General features: G+C 39.8%; 1 protein-coding gene across 2 annotated transcripts in view; it reads right to left on the reverse strand.

The window, feature by feature from the left end:
• The window catches only part of IGF2BP3 (insulin like growth factor 2 mRNA binding protein 3), a 113,043-nt gene that overhangs the window by 42,854 nt on the left and 54,930 nt on the right, over window positions 1-15,259 (reverse strand). For both annotated transcript variants that reach the window (XM_053984870.1, XM_053984878.1), the window contains one exon: window positions 78-129. In XM_053984870.1, the coding sequence (XP_053840845.1) occupies window positions 78-129 (52 nt within the window). The remainder of the gene's footprint in view (window positions 1-77; window positions 130-15,259) is intronic.

Consider the following 15,259-nt stretch of genomic DNA (forward strand, 5'->3'; position numbering starts at 1 on the left):
AACAAAAGGAGGGTAAGTTCAGTGTGCACTCACTTCCTACTACAAATTTAAAAGCAAATTGAGAGTTGAAACAGTACCTTGCTCACAGTTCTCCACAGTTCCATACTGAGCTAACAGACTATCCAGCACCTATAAGAGGTAAAAGAAATTAGAGATTTAAATTTCAAAGCTGATTGACAAAACAAAAAAGCCTCTAAAACCCACCAAAATTTTAAAAATGATTGTAGGAGAATACAGATAATTTAAGACAGCCATTCCAATAAAGAAGAAATTATTATTCCAGGAATAACACGTACACATTGCTTGATTTATCTCTCATATCAGAAAGTCTGCATTTAAAATTTCATTAATGTGAAAATACAAAGTATAACCTTAGGAAGGCACACTGGACTGTATATTCCAAGCTTTGAAAATAAACCTCCAAGTCACCTGTTCTCAGAGTGGACTAAACCAGAGGCAGAAAAAATTAGAGAGCAGCAAATCAGAAATAAAACCGTCTCCATGTATTCCAAAACATATATCTAACTTTGTCCCGGTTTGGAGTTATTGGGGTTTTTCCTCCCAACACACTTAGGTTGTACATAAAAGTGTTATTTTCTTCCTTAGTGGGGAAGTGTCCATGTAGAGAAAGTAACAAGAATAATCAGCATGAAGAGCTGTTTCACAATTATTTGGCAGATTTCTCAAAGATCACCATGCCAGCGGAACCACTCAGAACAGTATCTTCACCATTATTTGAAAGTCACAATTAATGTTTCCTTTGGTAGAAAGCTAGGAAGAAACAGGTAAATGTATGTGACAAGGGGCAAAAGAAATCTAAATTAAGTATTTGTATTTTGTGTAGTTTTATTCTTGTCAAATGGAGGATGAAGAAGGGGGAAATATACAAGCTTCTAGGAAAAAATCAGGGCGTCAGAGTATTCCAGTAAAAGCATTAACACACCCACAGTTGTACCACATCTAAAATTCACATGGTATAGAGTTTATTTTCTTCCTGGTGAGAAATAATGTCGCAGAAAATGGTGACTCTGGCAGTAACTAGCACAGACATAAGTGCAGCATTGTGGTGTATTGCATCCTAACGTTTTGTCTCAAATTTAACTGATGCTTGAAAAGTCCACAATTTACACCAAGAAGTGAAAAAAGTAAGATTGCACTCCCTCCTGTAACCAAAATGACATTTCTTAAGCTAATCTCTTAAGGGGAAATGTAAGTAAGAAAGGGAGGAAACCCCTATGGGAAAGGAAGAAAACAAGGAAGCAAAGATAAAAGGAAGGCAGGAGGCATTAAAAAAGCATCTGTGCTGCTTCCCATTGCAGTACACTTCCCTTTGCTATAACCAGCAATCAAGTGTGCACAAACCCCCAGTCCCTAAAAATGTAAAAAGGTAAAATTCAGTCTACATCTTCATGACATTAAAATTCCTAAATTATAATCTACCAATCTACCACATACTTTTACTACAATGTAAAAGATATTTCTAAGATAAACTGCAGTTTATATGCCAAACCTGGAGACAACCTATATCAGTGCAATTTCCACTCTTTACCACCTACTAAAGTTTAAACTGCACATAGATGTTTCAAAGGTAACATTTCAAACCAGGTATTTAAAAGTCAATGCAGTGCTCACCAAGTTAGAGCACTGCATTACTGCTTCTAAGTGCAGAATTTCCCCATGCCTCGTGTAGGGACTCTAGTAAGTTTTCTTGGCAAGAGTTTTGTTTTCATAGACAAGTTGTTAATTGTCCTCTCAGTCTACAAGTAGAGATTAGCCTAGTCTGAGAGTTTGCCTTTTCAATCCCCTAAAAAATAATTTTTCTGCTGCTCCTCGGATCTGACAATTGGAATCTAAGTGAATGTTTGCTCTGAAATTTGCTAAATATTACTGAAGCAGATATGCTTCAGGGGATTAAAATATATTAAAAGTCTCTGGAAGATGCTTTTAAGACAATTAAAACACTGGCACAGATGAGTAGGAGAGTTGTGAGGTCTTGCAGGTCTGCAGCTGTACCTCACACAAGCCAAGAGAGCCACAGCATGAGATTAGAGGAAAACCTTCTTCCACAGACTGCTTAAGGGATCCACTGAAACCAGTGGGTGAACAGAATCTCAGGTGGGGTCAGGGATTTAAAACAAGAAAAGCAAAGCTTTTCCTGGCTTAGAGATCCTTTCTGAGATGTTTAGTTGAAATAAGACACCAAAGAGTTCATTAGTCTGATAAAGCAATTCCTTTGTCCCTACAGTATGCCAACACCTGTGCTGTTCTACACTGCAGACTGTGCCACAACATGAGCAAGTGTGTTTAGCTGTTATTATGTTTGAGCTGTGCAGACCACCAGCTCATGGCCATTCTGCCCCAAAGCTGCATCATTTCAAAACACAATTTCATTTTCATCCTTATTCATACAGGCAAAGAGCAGTGCTAGAATACCAAATGTACCACAACAGTTTGTGGTACAAATCACCAATCAATTAATCAATATTTTCTATGTTTTGCTTGGTAATGACTAATCAATATTTTGTAAGGTATTTCTATATTAAATCTATATTCTGGGCTAAGCACACCTTTATATTGTGATCCACATATTAAAGTCACCATCTTCATTACAAAAAGAAATGCTTTAAAGCTAAATCCACACAACTTTTAAAATACATTTGTGATTAACCATCAGAAACTTCTTAACACACTATCCCTTGCATCTGCTCCCAGGAGCCTAAGAACCCAAAGACTGCTTTGCTGTTAATGCTGAGGAGCAGCCCAGAATGGTATATTCAGCATCACACCCCTCTCTCCAGCAGGAGTTCTCCACTTATGCTGCTCCTTAATCCTCTTCTGATCCATTTTGGTCAGAGACAGTGTCCATCTGGGCTTTAATCCAAGTGATTTGGTTTCCCATGTTTTTTAAAAGAGTTGCTTTACTGAACAGATTTACGAGAAGTTTCCTCAAAGGATTGGAGCTTGCTTTAACCAAAAAGAGAAACAATCCTCTTTGGCCAAAGATACTTGCTCTCTACAGCACTGTCTTGAGAAGAAACTTGAATTTTCATCACCATCAGCCTCATGCAACAGGATTTTAAATGAGATCAACACTGCAGAGGTAGCCTTTCAACTAGACTGTACTTAAAATGCACTAGTACAAAAGTTTCAGCAGCAGTTGGGGTATGTGTGAGTGAGTGTGAGGACTAAGCTTCATGGGTAAGAACACTTTTAAATGAACCAGCTGATCCAGTTGGGAAAAGTCATTGCAGTCATATTCAAAGCCAGATCCTCTATTGTAACTCACTTTCAAAGCACAGAACTCAATTCCCGCACGTGTTTCTTGCTTCACATGTATTTACTGCAATAGTCAGTTTCTGTTCACATTTTTCATTTCTTCATATGTCTCTCACTATCTTTTCCTTCTCCCCAAATTTCTCTCTCTAGCCCAAAGCCCATGCTGCAAAACAAACATGTTTTGTTTAAGCTGCTCTTCCGTAACACTCTTCATGTACAGCCTTGTTGGGCAATCAGAACAAAATTCAAAGCCAAGTTGGTGGTGCAGCAGCAATTCTGATGAGCAGCTGAAAAGTTTATTTGTACAAATATTTAATCTAAGCTAGAAAAAAAGGTCTTTCCTTTTCTTGAGCTCTCCTTCTAGCAGTTGTCTAAATTGGGTCTCCTGCTCTTGTTATAGCACAGATGTCTCTCTCACAAAAAGCTGCAGTCTTATACTGTGGACTTTCATTCATCAGGCTCTAAAAGCCAATTCTGACTTCATTATAAACAGCATTACCCTACACCAAGCCCCACAAATCGAGGCTGCTTTACATGGAAAAAAAAGGAAGGAAACATTACTCTTCAGTGAAACCAAGCTCTTGATGCGCACGTTAAAATAGCGCAGTTCTCAAACAGATTTCACAGGTTTAGAAGTAGCACTTTTGAACATATCACAGCGGTTTTCTGCACTTTCAGAGCAGACTATTTTATACAAATCATCTTATAGTGCTGTAGGACTTCTGCTGTACACTGTAAGGAAATTAGTCTCCAGACATCTGGTCTGTAAGCACAGTTATCCATACTGTTTCTCTCTCACACATGCACTTAGTGACAGGAATGTCACAGTGCTGTTGTGGTGCTTCAGAAGAACCTGAAGTTATTTTTTCCACTAATGTAGACCAAATCCATTAGACCACCACCACCCCCTTGTTTCCATGACTCCTGTGTCATGTTGGCAAGGAATTAAAATTAGACAACACAACTGAAATCATAAATAGCAGGGGCTAAAAGAGACAGAAGTATTAGGGTAATTCAGTTGAAAAACCACATAGAAATTTTTGGCTGCAAAAACTTTGAGTGTACAATGTGATTTATCAAACAAACAATTTTGATTTAATGGGGGGGGCAGGGTGTGGTGAAGGAAAACAAAAGAGCCAGCTAAGGAAAGGAGGATGTGGATGGGTAAAGAGCAGTGCTGATATCACAGATACTGAGCCTGGCTAAACCACAAATGCCATCTGCATATTTCAAGTACTTTATTGATATACCTAAGTCCACAAAAAAAACCCCAAAAAACAAAAAAAAACAAAAAACAACCAAAAAAAAAAAAACCCAAAAAAAAAAAAAACACCAAAAAAAAAAAAAAAACCAAAAAAAACCAACCAAACAAAAAAAACCCCACAAAACAAAACAAAAAATCACCATAATGCCATTTTCCATTAATTACATTAATTGAGCCTAACTAGTGTGATGTGGCCCCCACCAGGCCCTGGCGTACTACAATTTGCAGTGCAGCAGGAGCAGACCTGGCATTTTGTGACTTGGAGGTGTGACATTACCTTGGCAGAGGTGCTGCTCCTCTCACAGCCACACCAGCTGCCAACAACTGACCATGGCAAAAAGGCTTCTCAAAGCACCTTCAGTTTGACATTATTTTTGGTTGGTAAAAAGAAAGAATATCCTCAACAAGGGTCCCGGTTAGCATGGCTTTACAAGGAAAATTAAAATGAAGAAGCCCCTAATAAATTCCTGGTGGTTATTTTTGAAAGGTGTAATAATTGGATAACACTGCATTGCCTGAATAGAGATTGTGGTGGACAGGTGAGCTCAGCTCCAGGTCACCCAGTGCATCTCTCAGCCTGGGCAGCCTCTCTGCATCACTGCCACCCCTCCACAGCCCAAATATAGCAACTTTGCCCATTTTCACCAAAAAGGTCAGAGCATGCTGGTTCCTTGTAAAGGCAAAGCAGCATTGACATGGAATACCCAATTCAGTCTGCCAGGACACAGTTATTTTTCCAAAGGCTTCGTGAAGGCATTTGAATAGGCATTGCCAGTCTGCAATGGCTCAATGCACTGCAGCGTGTGGTGATGGTGTTTTTCATCTTGTAGGCCCTCCAAAACCCAGTTTACTGTCTCATGAAACCATGACCATAGTCTGGAAGAATCAGAAAAATAAGCCTGGAAGCTGCTGAAGTCATTGTTTGCACACACCAGAAAGGCAGCGCCTGAAAACAATAACTCTGGCTTATTTACCACATCCCATACAAACCCTGGAGTGAATTCTTCTCCTGGGAACTTACAGTTATATCCAAATGTTCAAAACTAATAATAAGTTTACCCTATAATACAATTCTGTTTAGGTGGCATTACCAGGGTTTTAAGAATGTAATGCTGAACCACAGAGAACAAAGACAAAATTGTCAAAGGAACTACTAATTGAGTGACCAATTTGGACACCAAGGGCTTGATTTTCCATAGTGCTCAGCACGTCTGTGTGTTCAAAGGGCAGCTTCAAAGCCACTTCTGGTAGCAAGGGGAACACAGCACTTCTGCAAGAAAGACCTCAGGCTCATCACAAGACAAGCTGAAGACACTGTTAGCAACTAATAGCAACTTCTGCTTAGGAAGGTTAGCACAGAACCAGAGACCAGAACGTGCAGGATTCAGTTTGCCATGGCAACAAATTCAATTCCCCTAACCAAAAGGGTTTGTCTTCCTCAAAAGGGTTTGTAAAGTCCTCGACTGGCTACCAAATTAAGAAAGTGTGTGGTGAATAACTGGGTCACAACTCTTACGGACTGCTCATCTCCACTGCACAGGCTGGACTTGTTGGTGACAGCAGAGCCACCCTCTGGCCCCAGCCAACATCCCTCCCTACAGCGCTAAGAGCAAACACTAGGTCCTCATTTACCTTGCTGTCACTGTAGGACTTCTGAAATGCTCAATTAAAAGAAATAAGGAGGTAAGGGATGTTGTGGACTATTTCAATTTCGGTGTTTTGAATTAAGCAAAACATAGAAAGCAACTGAAAATAGGTCTCAGGTAGAGCATCATATGCAACTGTGAGTACAACTATTATAACTAACTCCACATACCACATGTGTTTAAGTATTTCCAGATAATACTGCTGGACCATTTAAATTTTTATATATATACACACACAACCCTGTGTATACTAAAAAAAAAGGTAAAGAGAGGGCTAAATGCTTTAAAACCACATTAAATAATGTTTAAAAGGATCTGCCTTGAATCTGCTAAGTCAGAAATTGCTTAAAGTATAATTACTATAATTTACCAATAGAAGGTTGGTTTCTAAAAAAAAAAAAGGAATCCAACAAATATAAGCAGCATGATAAATCATTACAGATAACATCAGTATCAAAACTCCCTTTCTCTCCTTTTTTTCTAAAAAATAACTGATACAATAGAAAAATCCACTGAGAGAATATTCTAATAAAGCTCTGAAAATAGAAGAAATTTCAAAAGAAATTTTTGGGCTACAAAATTAGCCCAGATGCTGAACACATCACACAAAAAAGTTCTCATGCGCTCTCATGTTCCCACATTACACCCTAAGCTGGAAATAGTCTCTTTAATGTCTGATAAGGAAGAAAGATTAGTGTACATTATGCTAAGGATGCATGAGATGGAGAAAGAAAAATCATAGTATCAAGGCTGACAAATGGCATTAAATGGTCTGCAAGGCTAGAAAGGGTACTTGAGAAATGTTTAAGAGAAAAGCAAAAAAACCCACTTATGAGATGCATGGGTGGCCTCCTTTGCAAAGAGATTAAAGGGAGCAGGATAATTCAGTTTGGAAAGGAGTGAGAGGGAACATGATACAGGTATTATGAAATAACGAATCATGTAGAGGTGGCCAAATTGGCAGCTTCTATTCACCCTTCATCTAAATTAAATGAAAACAAGTTTGAAAACACAGAATAAGTATTTATGCAACATTATCTGAATACAATTAAGCACCTCACAATATCTTCTACAATACTTCATTAATCTCCCCTCTCTTCACACTAAAGGTATAACTTCAAGAGCAGTTTCAGATAACAGTGGAGTTTATGAACTAGGTTAACACTAATGCTAACACTCCTGATTCAGTACCCATCCTTATTTCCAGAAAATTAAAAAGCACTGTCACACTGACTGGTTCTTAAGGCAGGAACTGCTGTTTTATGGAGCTAATCCCCATTCCCAGTAGCTCCTTGTGGGCACTGTCGGGGCCCCCTCCTCCTCAGGCAGACGGGCTACCAGGACGTTTCTGCGGCTCGGCATGAGGGAAGGATCACATGCCGAGCTGGCAGATGGGTGTTGTGAAACGTAGTAGGATGCAGCAGCAACACTAGCTCGTGTTCATCAGCCTCCTCTCGAACTGAGGAGGCCAGCTTAAGTGGAAACACTCTTCACTACTTCTACGATGTCATTTGTAGTTTGCCAAAGGGAAAGAAAAAAAAAGTTGTAAAAACATTACTATCCACTGAACACTCATTACCCAACTCTGATTAAATGATAGATTACACAAAAGCAAGGGAATCAGCAAATTTTAAAAGAATGTTTGGAAGATACACTGGGCTAAAAGATGATTTTTCTGCTTTACTCACAGCACTACACCAAGAGACAGCTGGTGCCTTATTGGCAGTTTCAACTCTTTCCTGTGGAGGCATCAAGCACTGGTCTCCACCAGGAAGGCTGTGGCCCAGCCTGACAGTGCAAGCTGCCATGTCCTGCTCTGGGCCATGAAAACTGGAACAAAATCATCTATGGTTTTTCTTTTCCCCTTCAACCTTTCAGTCCTCTCAATTTTTTCTACTTCCATGTCATTACAGAAAATGTGTTCTTTTTAATTGCAAACTTTATCAGGGAAAATTGTATTTCTCCTATGCACTTTACTCTCCTTTGTCTGTGTGTGCAAAAATAGCACTTTTAAAAGCTATTTTCTGTAGCTATTTAAAAGTCTTGATGCCACTTCATTACTGCTTTACAAGGCTGGTGCTAGCCTGATATTTTTAGTTTCTGCACAATAATAGTTTGTGCACTCAAAAAAATGCCTTCTGTAAAGCTGGAATCCTGCAATTATAACAAATATCTGTCAGACTAAAAAAAAAAAAAAAAATCAATTTTCAAATCATCTTTTGGAAGCTATCAACAATTACAAATTCTGAGAAATCTCTCCACAAGGGCCCAGGCATAATTTCAAGAAGGGGCCACATGAATGAAAAGTGTTCCCTCTGGTACAGATATGACTGTGCTTTGTAGAGACAGAGCCAAGCCAGAGCTTGATACCAGGGAAATCTTTCCTAGGAAGGTTGTCCCATATTTTAACATTAAGAATTTCTGCTAAGATCTGCTTAACTATCCAAAAATTATAGAGGGAGTCACAGAGGAAAATCCTGCAAAATGGATTTAGTTCACAGATTAATGCAGATAAAAAGGAAGTATATTATAACTCAGATGGAGATCACATCTGAGACATTCCCTCTATTGTGCACAAGATGCAAAATTACAAGCTTTTGGGAAAAAGATAAGTCCTTAAGAACCACTTCATGAATATCTCAAATCTCTTTATAATCAGGAAAAACTATAAAAAGATTGAAGCATTTTTCTGGAGTTACAAGATTCCCCTTCTCCCTTTTTCAAATGGTCATCCATAGGATGCATGCTGTGCCTCTGGCTTGCCAGCAGTTTTACTAAGGAGAGCACTGCTGTGGATCAGACATTTCAGGTTTGGCCTCTAAGCAATGAGGCTCTGACATACAAGAGACAGCTGAAGGGATGGAGCTGTTGTTTGCTTTTACAGAGGCTTATAGGCACATGGGCTGCGGTGCTGGATATCCTCATCCAAAACTTTCCCTGAAGCCATCAGTATACACCCATATACTTCACCTCCCTAGATATGCTGGCATGACTAAACTCCTGCCCCTGAGTGCAGACCATCAGTAGCTGTCCTGTAACTCACAGGGCAGCCCAGTTACCCAAGCAGTTGTACCAGCTATACCTGAAATTATGCGAGTCAGTCCCCACAGAAGACTTTTTCCCTTTTCTTTTTAACCCACCTCTCCTCGTTTGTGTGGCTGTTTCCAGGGAAACGGGAGGAAAGAGGGCAACCTTACCTAGTCCCTACTGTGAGGACTGGGCACTGAAAAAAGTAAGTGGAAAGGAGTTGTAGGCAAGACTCAAGAACTGAAGCCTGGGATCAAACAAAGGCAAAAATTATATACACTTTATAACGAGGAGTGATCCTGGTAGAACAAATACACCACCTTCAAGTGCTGGAGTTACTTGAGCTGCAAAACTGAATTGAAAGAAAATCCACAGTAAAGGTTTCCACAGTGCTAACACAGATGAAAGCTTTGCAAACAACAACTACATGCTGTCAAAGCCTTCAGACTTTAAAAACATGAACCTTGGAGCAAAGGGGAAACAGGTTTTTTTGAGTGCAGAAAATTTCTCTGGTAAAACACGTAATCTAGTGGCTACCTAATCACTCAGTCATAAAAATTAAGGTGTATATATTCTAAGCACTCAAAACCAAGTTACTAAAATCCCCCTTAAAGTTAAAGAAACATTATAATGAAATTGTTAAACACAAATTTACCAAGATCTGTGAGATTTTCCAGTCTACCTTAAAGAATCCCAGTATTAAGGCCAACTCATGCACTAATCTGACAGGTAAGGTTTAAGAGGATGTTTAAAAATAGCCACAAATTTTTGAATGCAATTATCTAAACTAGAAATTAAGTTTTCAAGAGATGCACTATGTTAATCGCATTTGACCTATATGTAGCAAAACAAAACAATTCACACTGTGAATGCTGAGTATTAGCTGACAGCTTATGGACTATGAATTCCTCTTAAGAGTCAGTTCTGAAGGAGCAGTCAAATGAAGAGTAAGATCACTGGAACAATTCAAGGAAAAGGGCCACAGTTAAATGAGTTAATTATACCTAGGGTGTAAGAGTGATCTTCACTTCCATCTACTTGCATTCAGAGACTTCTACAAAGTAGTGAGTTTTCCATTTGCAGAATGCATTCAGTCCCCAGCAAACTCTCATACACTGAAGCTTATTTTTCAACCACATTAATAATAAAATTAGAATGTTTCCCATAATTTTAAAGGGGAAACAAAAGAAATGCAATCACAAAGGAAGCAAGTTTACACTGTTGTACTCATACTGCAGTAATTATTACTCCATAACTGTATAGGTCTGAAAAAACCTACCCTCATTCCTTACAAGCATTGGGATTCATAGAGGAAAGACAGAATATTAAATAACATGGATGATATACAGGTTTGGGGTGTTTGCTGTTCTTTTATTCAGCAGAGCTGTCCTTTGCAAAAGTAGTCCTTGTGCAAGGATCTGAGCAGTTTGGTTACACTAGACTAGACTGATACACATGGTCTTAAGAAAAACCTATCAACACCAACCTGCTGTTTTCCAGAAGCCTGGACTCAGTTTTGATGCAGCCTCTTTCTTATGCTCTGAACAGGCACTACAAATATTTGTATAAGTATCTCAAGTTGTGTTTCATTGCTGCTCCATAAGTAGCTGCACAAGCCATCGTCTGCTGAAAGTACTATAACTCTCTACAGCAATGATTCCCTGAACATTAATAAAAACAATCTGTAGCAGTAAAATTTAAGAGTAAAGGTGAAGAATACTGCAGAGCATAGAGAAGTTGTATGCCATTTACCACTTTCACATTTACTATACAACAAACTATGTTCCCTTATCAAAACAACTCCTTCTCCTTAAAAAAACTTAAAATTTAAAATTTTTGACATTTAAAAAGCCAGCACTGTTTAAAATAAGGGAAGTAGGAGTGTAAATCCCAGTATACGCCTGTATGAATGCACACTTCATTCTGATTTTTCACTGATTCATAGCTAAATACTCAGCTCAACAGAAGGGGAATTAGATTTTTAGGCACTGAGGGAAAGAGTACTTCAGTGCTGTGCTACTGACATGATAAAAAAGAGGAGGCGGTGTAAGAGGAACTAAGAAATCTTGGTTATTCGCCTGTTGAATATTTAGGGAGCCACAGATCTTTAAATCCTTGCTCATGGCATCTGGATAAGAATGAACACTCTATTCAGAGCTAAGGAATAGCAAGAAGATGCAGAGAGCAGTAGTAGAAGACTGCTAGAACAGGGAAAAACTTTATTTTGAAGCCTTAGAGGCACTCACCCTTTGCATGAGATCAGCAGCTGTGCATGACAAGCAGCACCAAATCAGGGTTGCCCAAAGAGCCTGCAGGTGTAGCCAAGGGCTGCCCAGACATGAAAATGAAGAACAGGCAGCTGAAGGAAGTGTAGCCTAGATGGGAGACTGGATGGACACAAGGACCAGTGGCCAGCCATTGCCAGGTCTTCTAGGGATGGAGGGGAACAGTGAGTCAGGAGTGGTCGGGAGAGATTTCTGAGGGAACTTGATCTGTGCCTTGTAGGAAGGGACATTGATGAAGTCTCCAGCTACTGTGGGAACAATAAGTTCTAGAGGTGCTTGCAAAATGAGGGGCATAATGAAAGCCATCCAAAAAAATCTCAACAGCAGCATTTAGGGACAAGATGCATTGTAACCAGGTCAGAGAAGGGAGCAAATGGGAAGATCAGGATCCTAGGTCAGTGGCCACACAAGAACAGCTTACCAGTCCAAGGAAACATAGGATGAACCAAAATGAGAAAGATGGAGAAACACAGTAGCTGAAGCCTTAGAAGTCACCTAATGCACAGTCCCTTATAACCATGTACCCTTACACATACTACACCCCCTGATGCTTGGTTTCAAGGAGATAGAAATAGCTCAGCATGCTTAAACAGTCATATACCAGAAGCCTTGAAGGCAGAAAACACAAGACAACACTGACAACATGATTTTCATCACCCGGATACTTGAAAGCAAGGGAGCAGAGTGGAGAATCAGAAGCATGACAGACCCTCTAATAAACATAGCAGAGCTGTGCTCAGCACAGAGGTACTCCAAGATGGTCTTCAGACACGAGTCAACTGAATAAAGGGGACCTGGTTGCACATATTCTGCTGTAAAGAAAGGTTCTTAAATTATGAATAAAGACCAGAAGACACAGAGCACAGCATCCCAGAGGAGATGAGAAATATTTTAATGCCAAGAAAATAAATGCAAAAGCCCAAACCACGCTCTTCTCCTGTGAAACTAGAAGCAAACTTCCCAATAAGCAATGAGAATGTGTCAAAGACTCTAAATAAAACATGGACACTGAATGTGGAGAACAGGCTTCTGCACCAGCACAGCTCCTGGAAGCACTACAAACAGCACCTTTCTGCTGACTTACTGCTCCAAACTGCAAGGCAGGAGAAGCCGAGGACATCACAGGGGTTTTTTACTTTAAAAAGAGAAAATGCTCCACGCGTTGGGGACCTTTTACCAACATTTAATGTCTTCAACTTTAAATTAATGTGAGGGTTTCAGACTAACAGGCTGCCATATTGTCCCCTCCAGGACATCACAACATCCCTGGCAGCAGGGCTGACAACACTACAGGAGCTGCTGCCAGGCACAGAGGCAAGCTTAGAAACCTGAACACCCTTGGCTAGTATTTAAAGTCTAAACACTCTGTATCACCCCAAAAACACATGCACGCATTTGGCCATTCTGCCACATAGCAACAGTAAAATCACTTTTCCCTCTGCTTACTTGAGAGCATGGTTAACTTTCAAATCAGCACAAATAGTAAGCTCAGTTATGGCAGTAAAAAATTATGGGATGGGGTAACATGGCTGAATATGCTGCAGCAGCCTGTGGAAAGCAATACCCCATGAGGTCTGGCAGCAGATCAAGACCAGTCACTTCAGTTGCTTTTCAGATTATATAGCTTTGTGAAATTATTTTGGTAATATTCAGCCTTCTAAAAACCTCTCTATGGAAAGTGGTCTTTTCCAGTCCCTTATTGTTGAGTTCTTACCCACCAGTGCACAATGTGCTACTGTAGTTGTGCTGGCTACCATGCCAGCAGCACAGTAGTGGTACATGCTGTTGAACCAATGAGACCATCCCAGAACACAAGGAATGTCTCCCTTTCCAGCCTCCTCTTTAATTTTAGTGCACACACAGCTCTGCTGCCAGGGCAGGCCATGCCAGGCAGATATTTGATTTGTAAACAGACACTCCAACATGCTCATCTTAGCTGCAGGCTCCAACTTATCTGCTGTTATTCCCAACTAGCATGCAGAAAAATTTCTGCATGTAATCTTATCTGCAATAGTGAGCTTTCACAAGAAAAAGGCAGGTAGTTCAATACATTTTGATGACCATATTAGTTTTTTCTTGAAGAAGCGGGGGGAAAACCCAGCCCAGACTTTCCCCTTGTCACCCTTCAGCCCAGCTCTGGGGTGTTCAGGAACAAAAAGCACAATTAAGGCAGACACACTTTGCCTCTGCACACTACAACATGCACAGGGTGTGCCCTCTTTGTGGTTAATGAAGGCTCTCATGCCTTCCAATATGATAAAGGAATCACCTCAGGGTTAACGCTCTGAAAATATGAATAGACCATGACAAGGAACCGTGCAAACTTTATTTCTTGCATTGTCTCCCACCAGGACAATGCAGGGCACTCCTTAACCTCTATCAGCAATGGCCATCACAGAACAGCTTCTAAAGCACACACCAGGCATTATCACAGACAGACTTAACTCCAAGAAATTACCTTGGATCCTCCTTTTTCTGGCAGCCATTTCAATACACAGTCTAGATATCCAATTTCAGTCAACTGGCATCTTCTAAGGTTAAATGTATAAAGTGGTTAATTTAACGTTCATTTCTGCATGGCCAGAGACAGACAAGACAGATTTCACTTTCAGTTTTCCTGGTATTTTTTTTCCTTGAACCTTTCAGAAGAATCCTCACAAGAATGAACATTCACAAAATGTCAGCAACCTACTTCTAGGTGAGAAAATGACCAGGCCTTCTGGACTGATGGACCAACTGCTCCACTTTCAATTTTTTCCTTGAAGTCATCTCAACGCTAACTTATAGTGCTTTTTTATTTTTTTTTTTTTTCCTTCCATGAGTCTTGACTAAAACTAGAGGACAAAATTTCCCCTCAGTACATTTATAAGAACAGGCCATCGTATATGAAGGGATCTAACATGAGACAACCAAACAGTGGGCTTTCCAGGGGGAATCAAAAATCACTTACTCCCCTTATCCTCCACCTCACTCCTATCCATTTTGGTTTTTTTTAAGTAGAAAACTTACCTCTTTTCTTCCCAGTATCCACCTAACAAAGAAATTCTGATGTGACAATGATACAGAACCTAAGTCTCTGAACAACAATGCCTGTATGAGGTGATGTTTCTTACTGTTTTGGCTGCATTAAAATTCTTGTTAAAATCTTCAGTGCCTGTCGTATTTTTATATCTTCAGACAAGAAAGGAGGAAATAACTCAAGAGATCTCTGTCCAAGTTCTGGGAAAAGGAAGCGTGATTTATCTGCACTCTTGACTACATCTGTGACTACATGTTACATAAATACTTGGTATAATTTTTTTAAAAGCCAACAAATAACCATTACCCACTTCCTCTCATCTGTTTCTTGTTATGGTACAGGTAACACCTTCGGCTGGCTTTTCATCACAGGAGAAATGCTAAAAGCAAGCTTTAACAAGAAAAACATGAAGCTAGTGAAGATACTGGTCATATTAACCATGTTAATACATTCTCCTAAGTAATATTGGAATATGGAATATTGTTCTCCTAGAAACCTCTTAGAAAAACATTCAAATTAGTTTTGGCAGTTGGCAGATGTAAGCCTAAGCAAATGCATCCTTGGGATAACTTAAATTTGTTCACAGAAGTGGTCCAGACCCCCATTTGTCTCCACACTCCTGCACAGGTCTTCACTGCCACTGCTAGAGATGTGGATGGCAGCTGCTTGTGCTTGAGTGCATGCAGCCGACTATATACTTTTTCTAGAAGTTAAAATAGTGTCCTTCTACTGTGTATAAATG

This window comes from Vidua macroura, chromosome 1 (assembly GCF_024509145.1).
Source record: "Vidua macroura isolate BioBank_ID:100142 chromosome 1, ASM2450914v1, whole genome shotgun sequence".
Taxonomy (NCBI): Eukaryota; Metazoa; Chordata; class Aves; order Passeriformes; family Viduidae; genus Vidua; species Vidua macroura.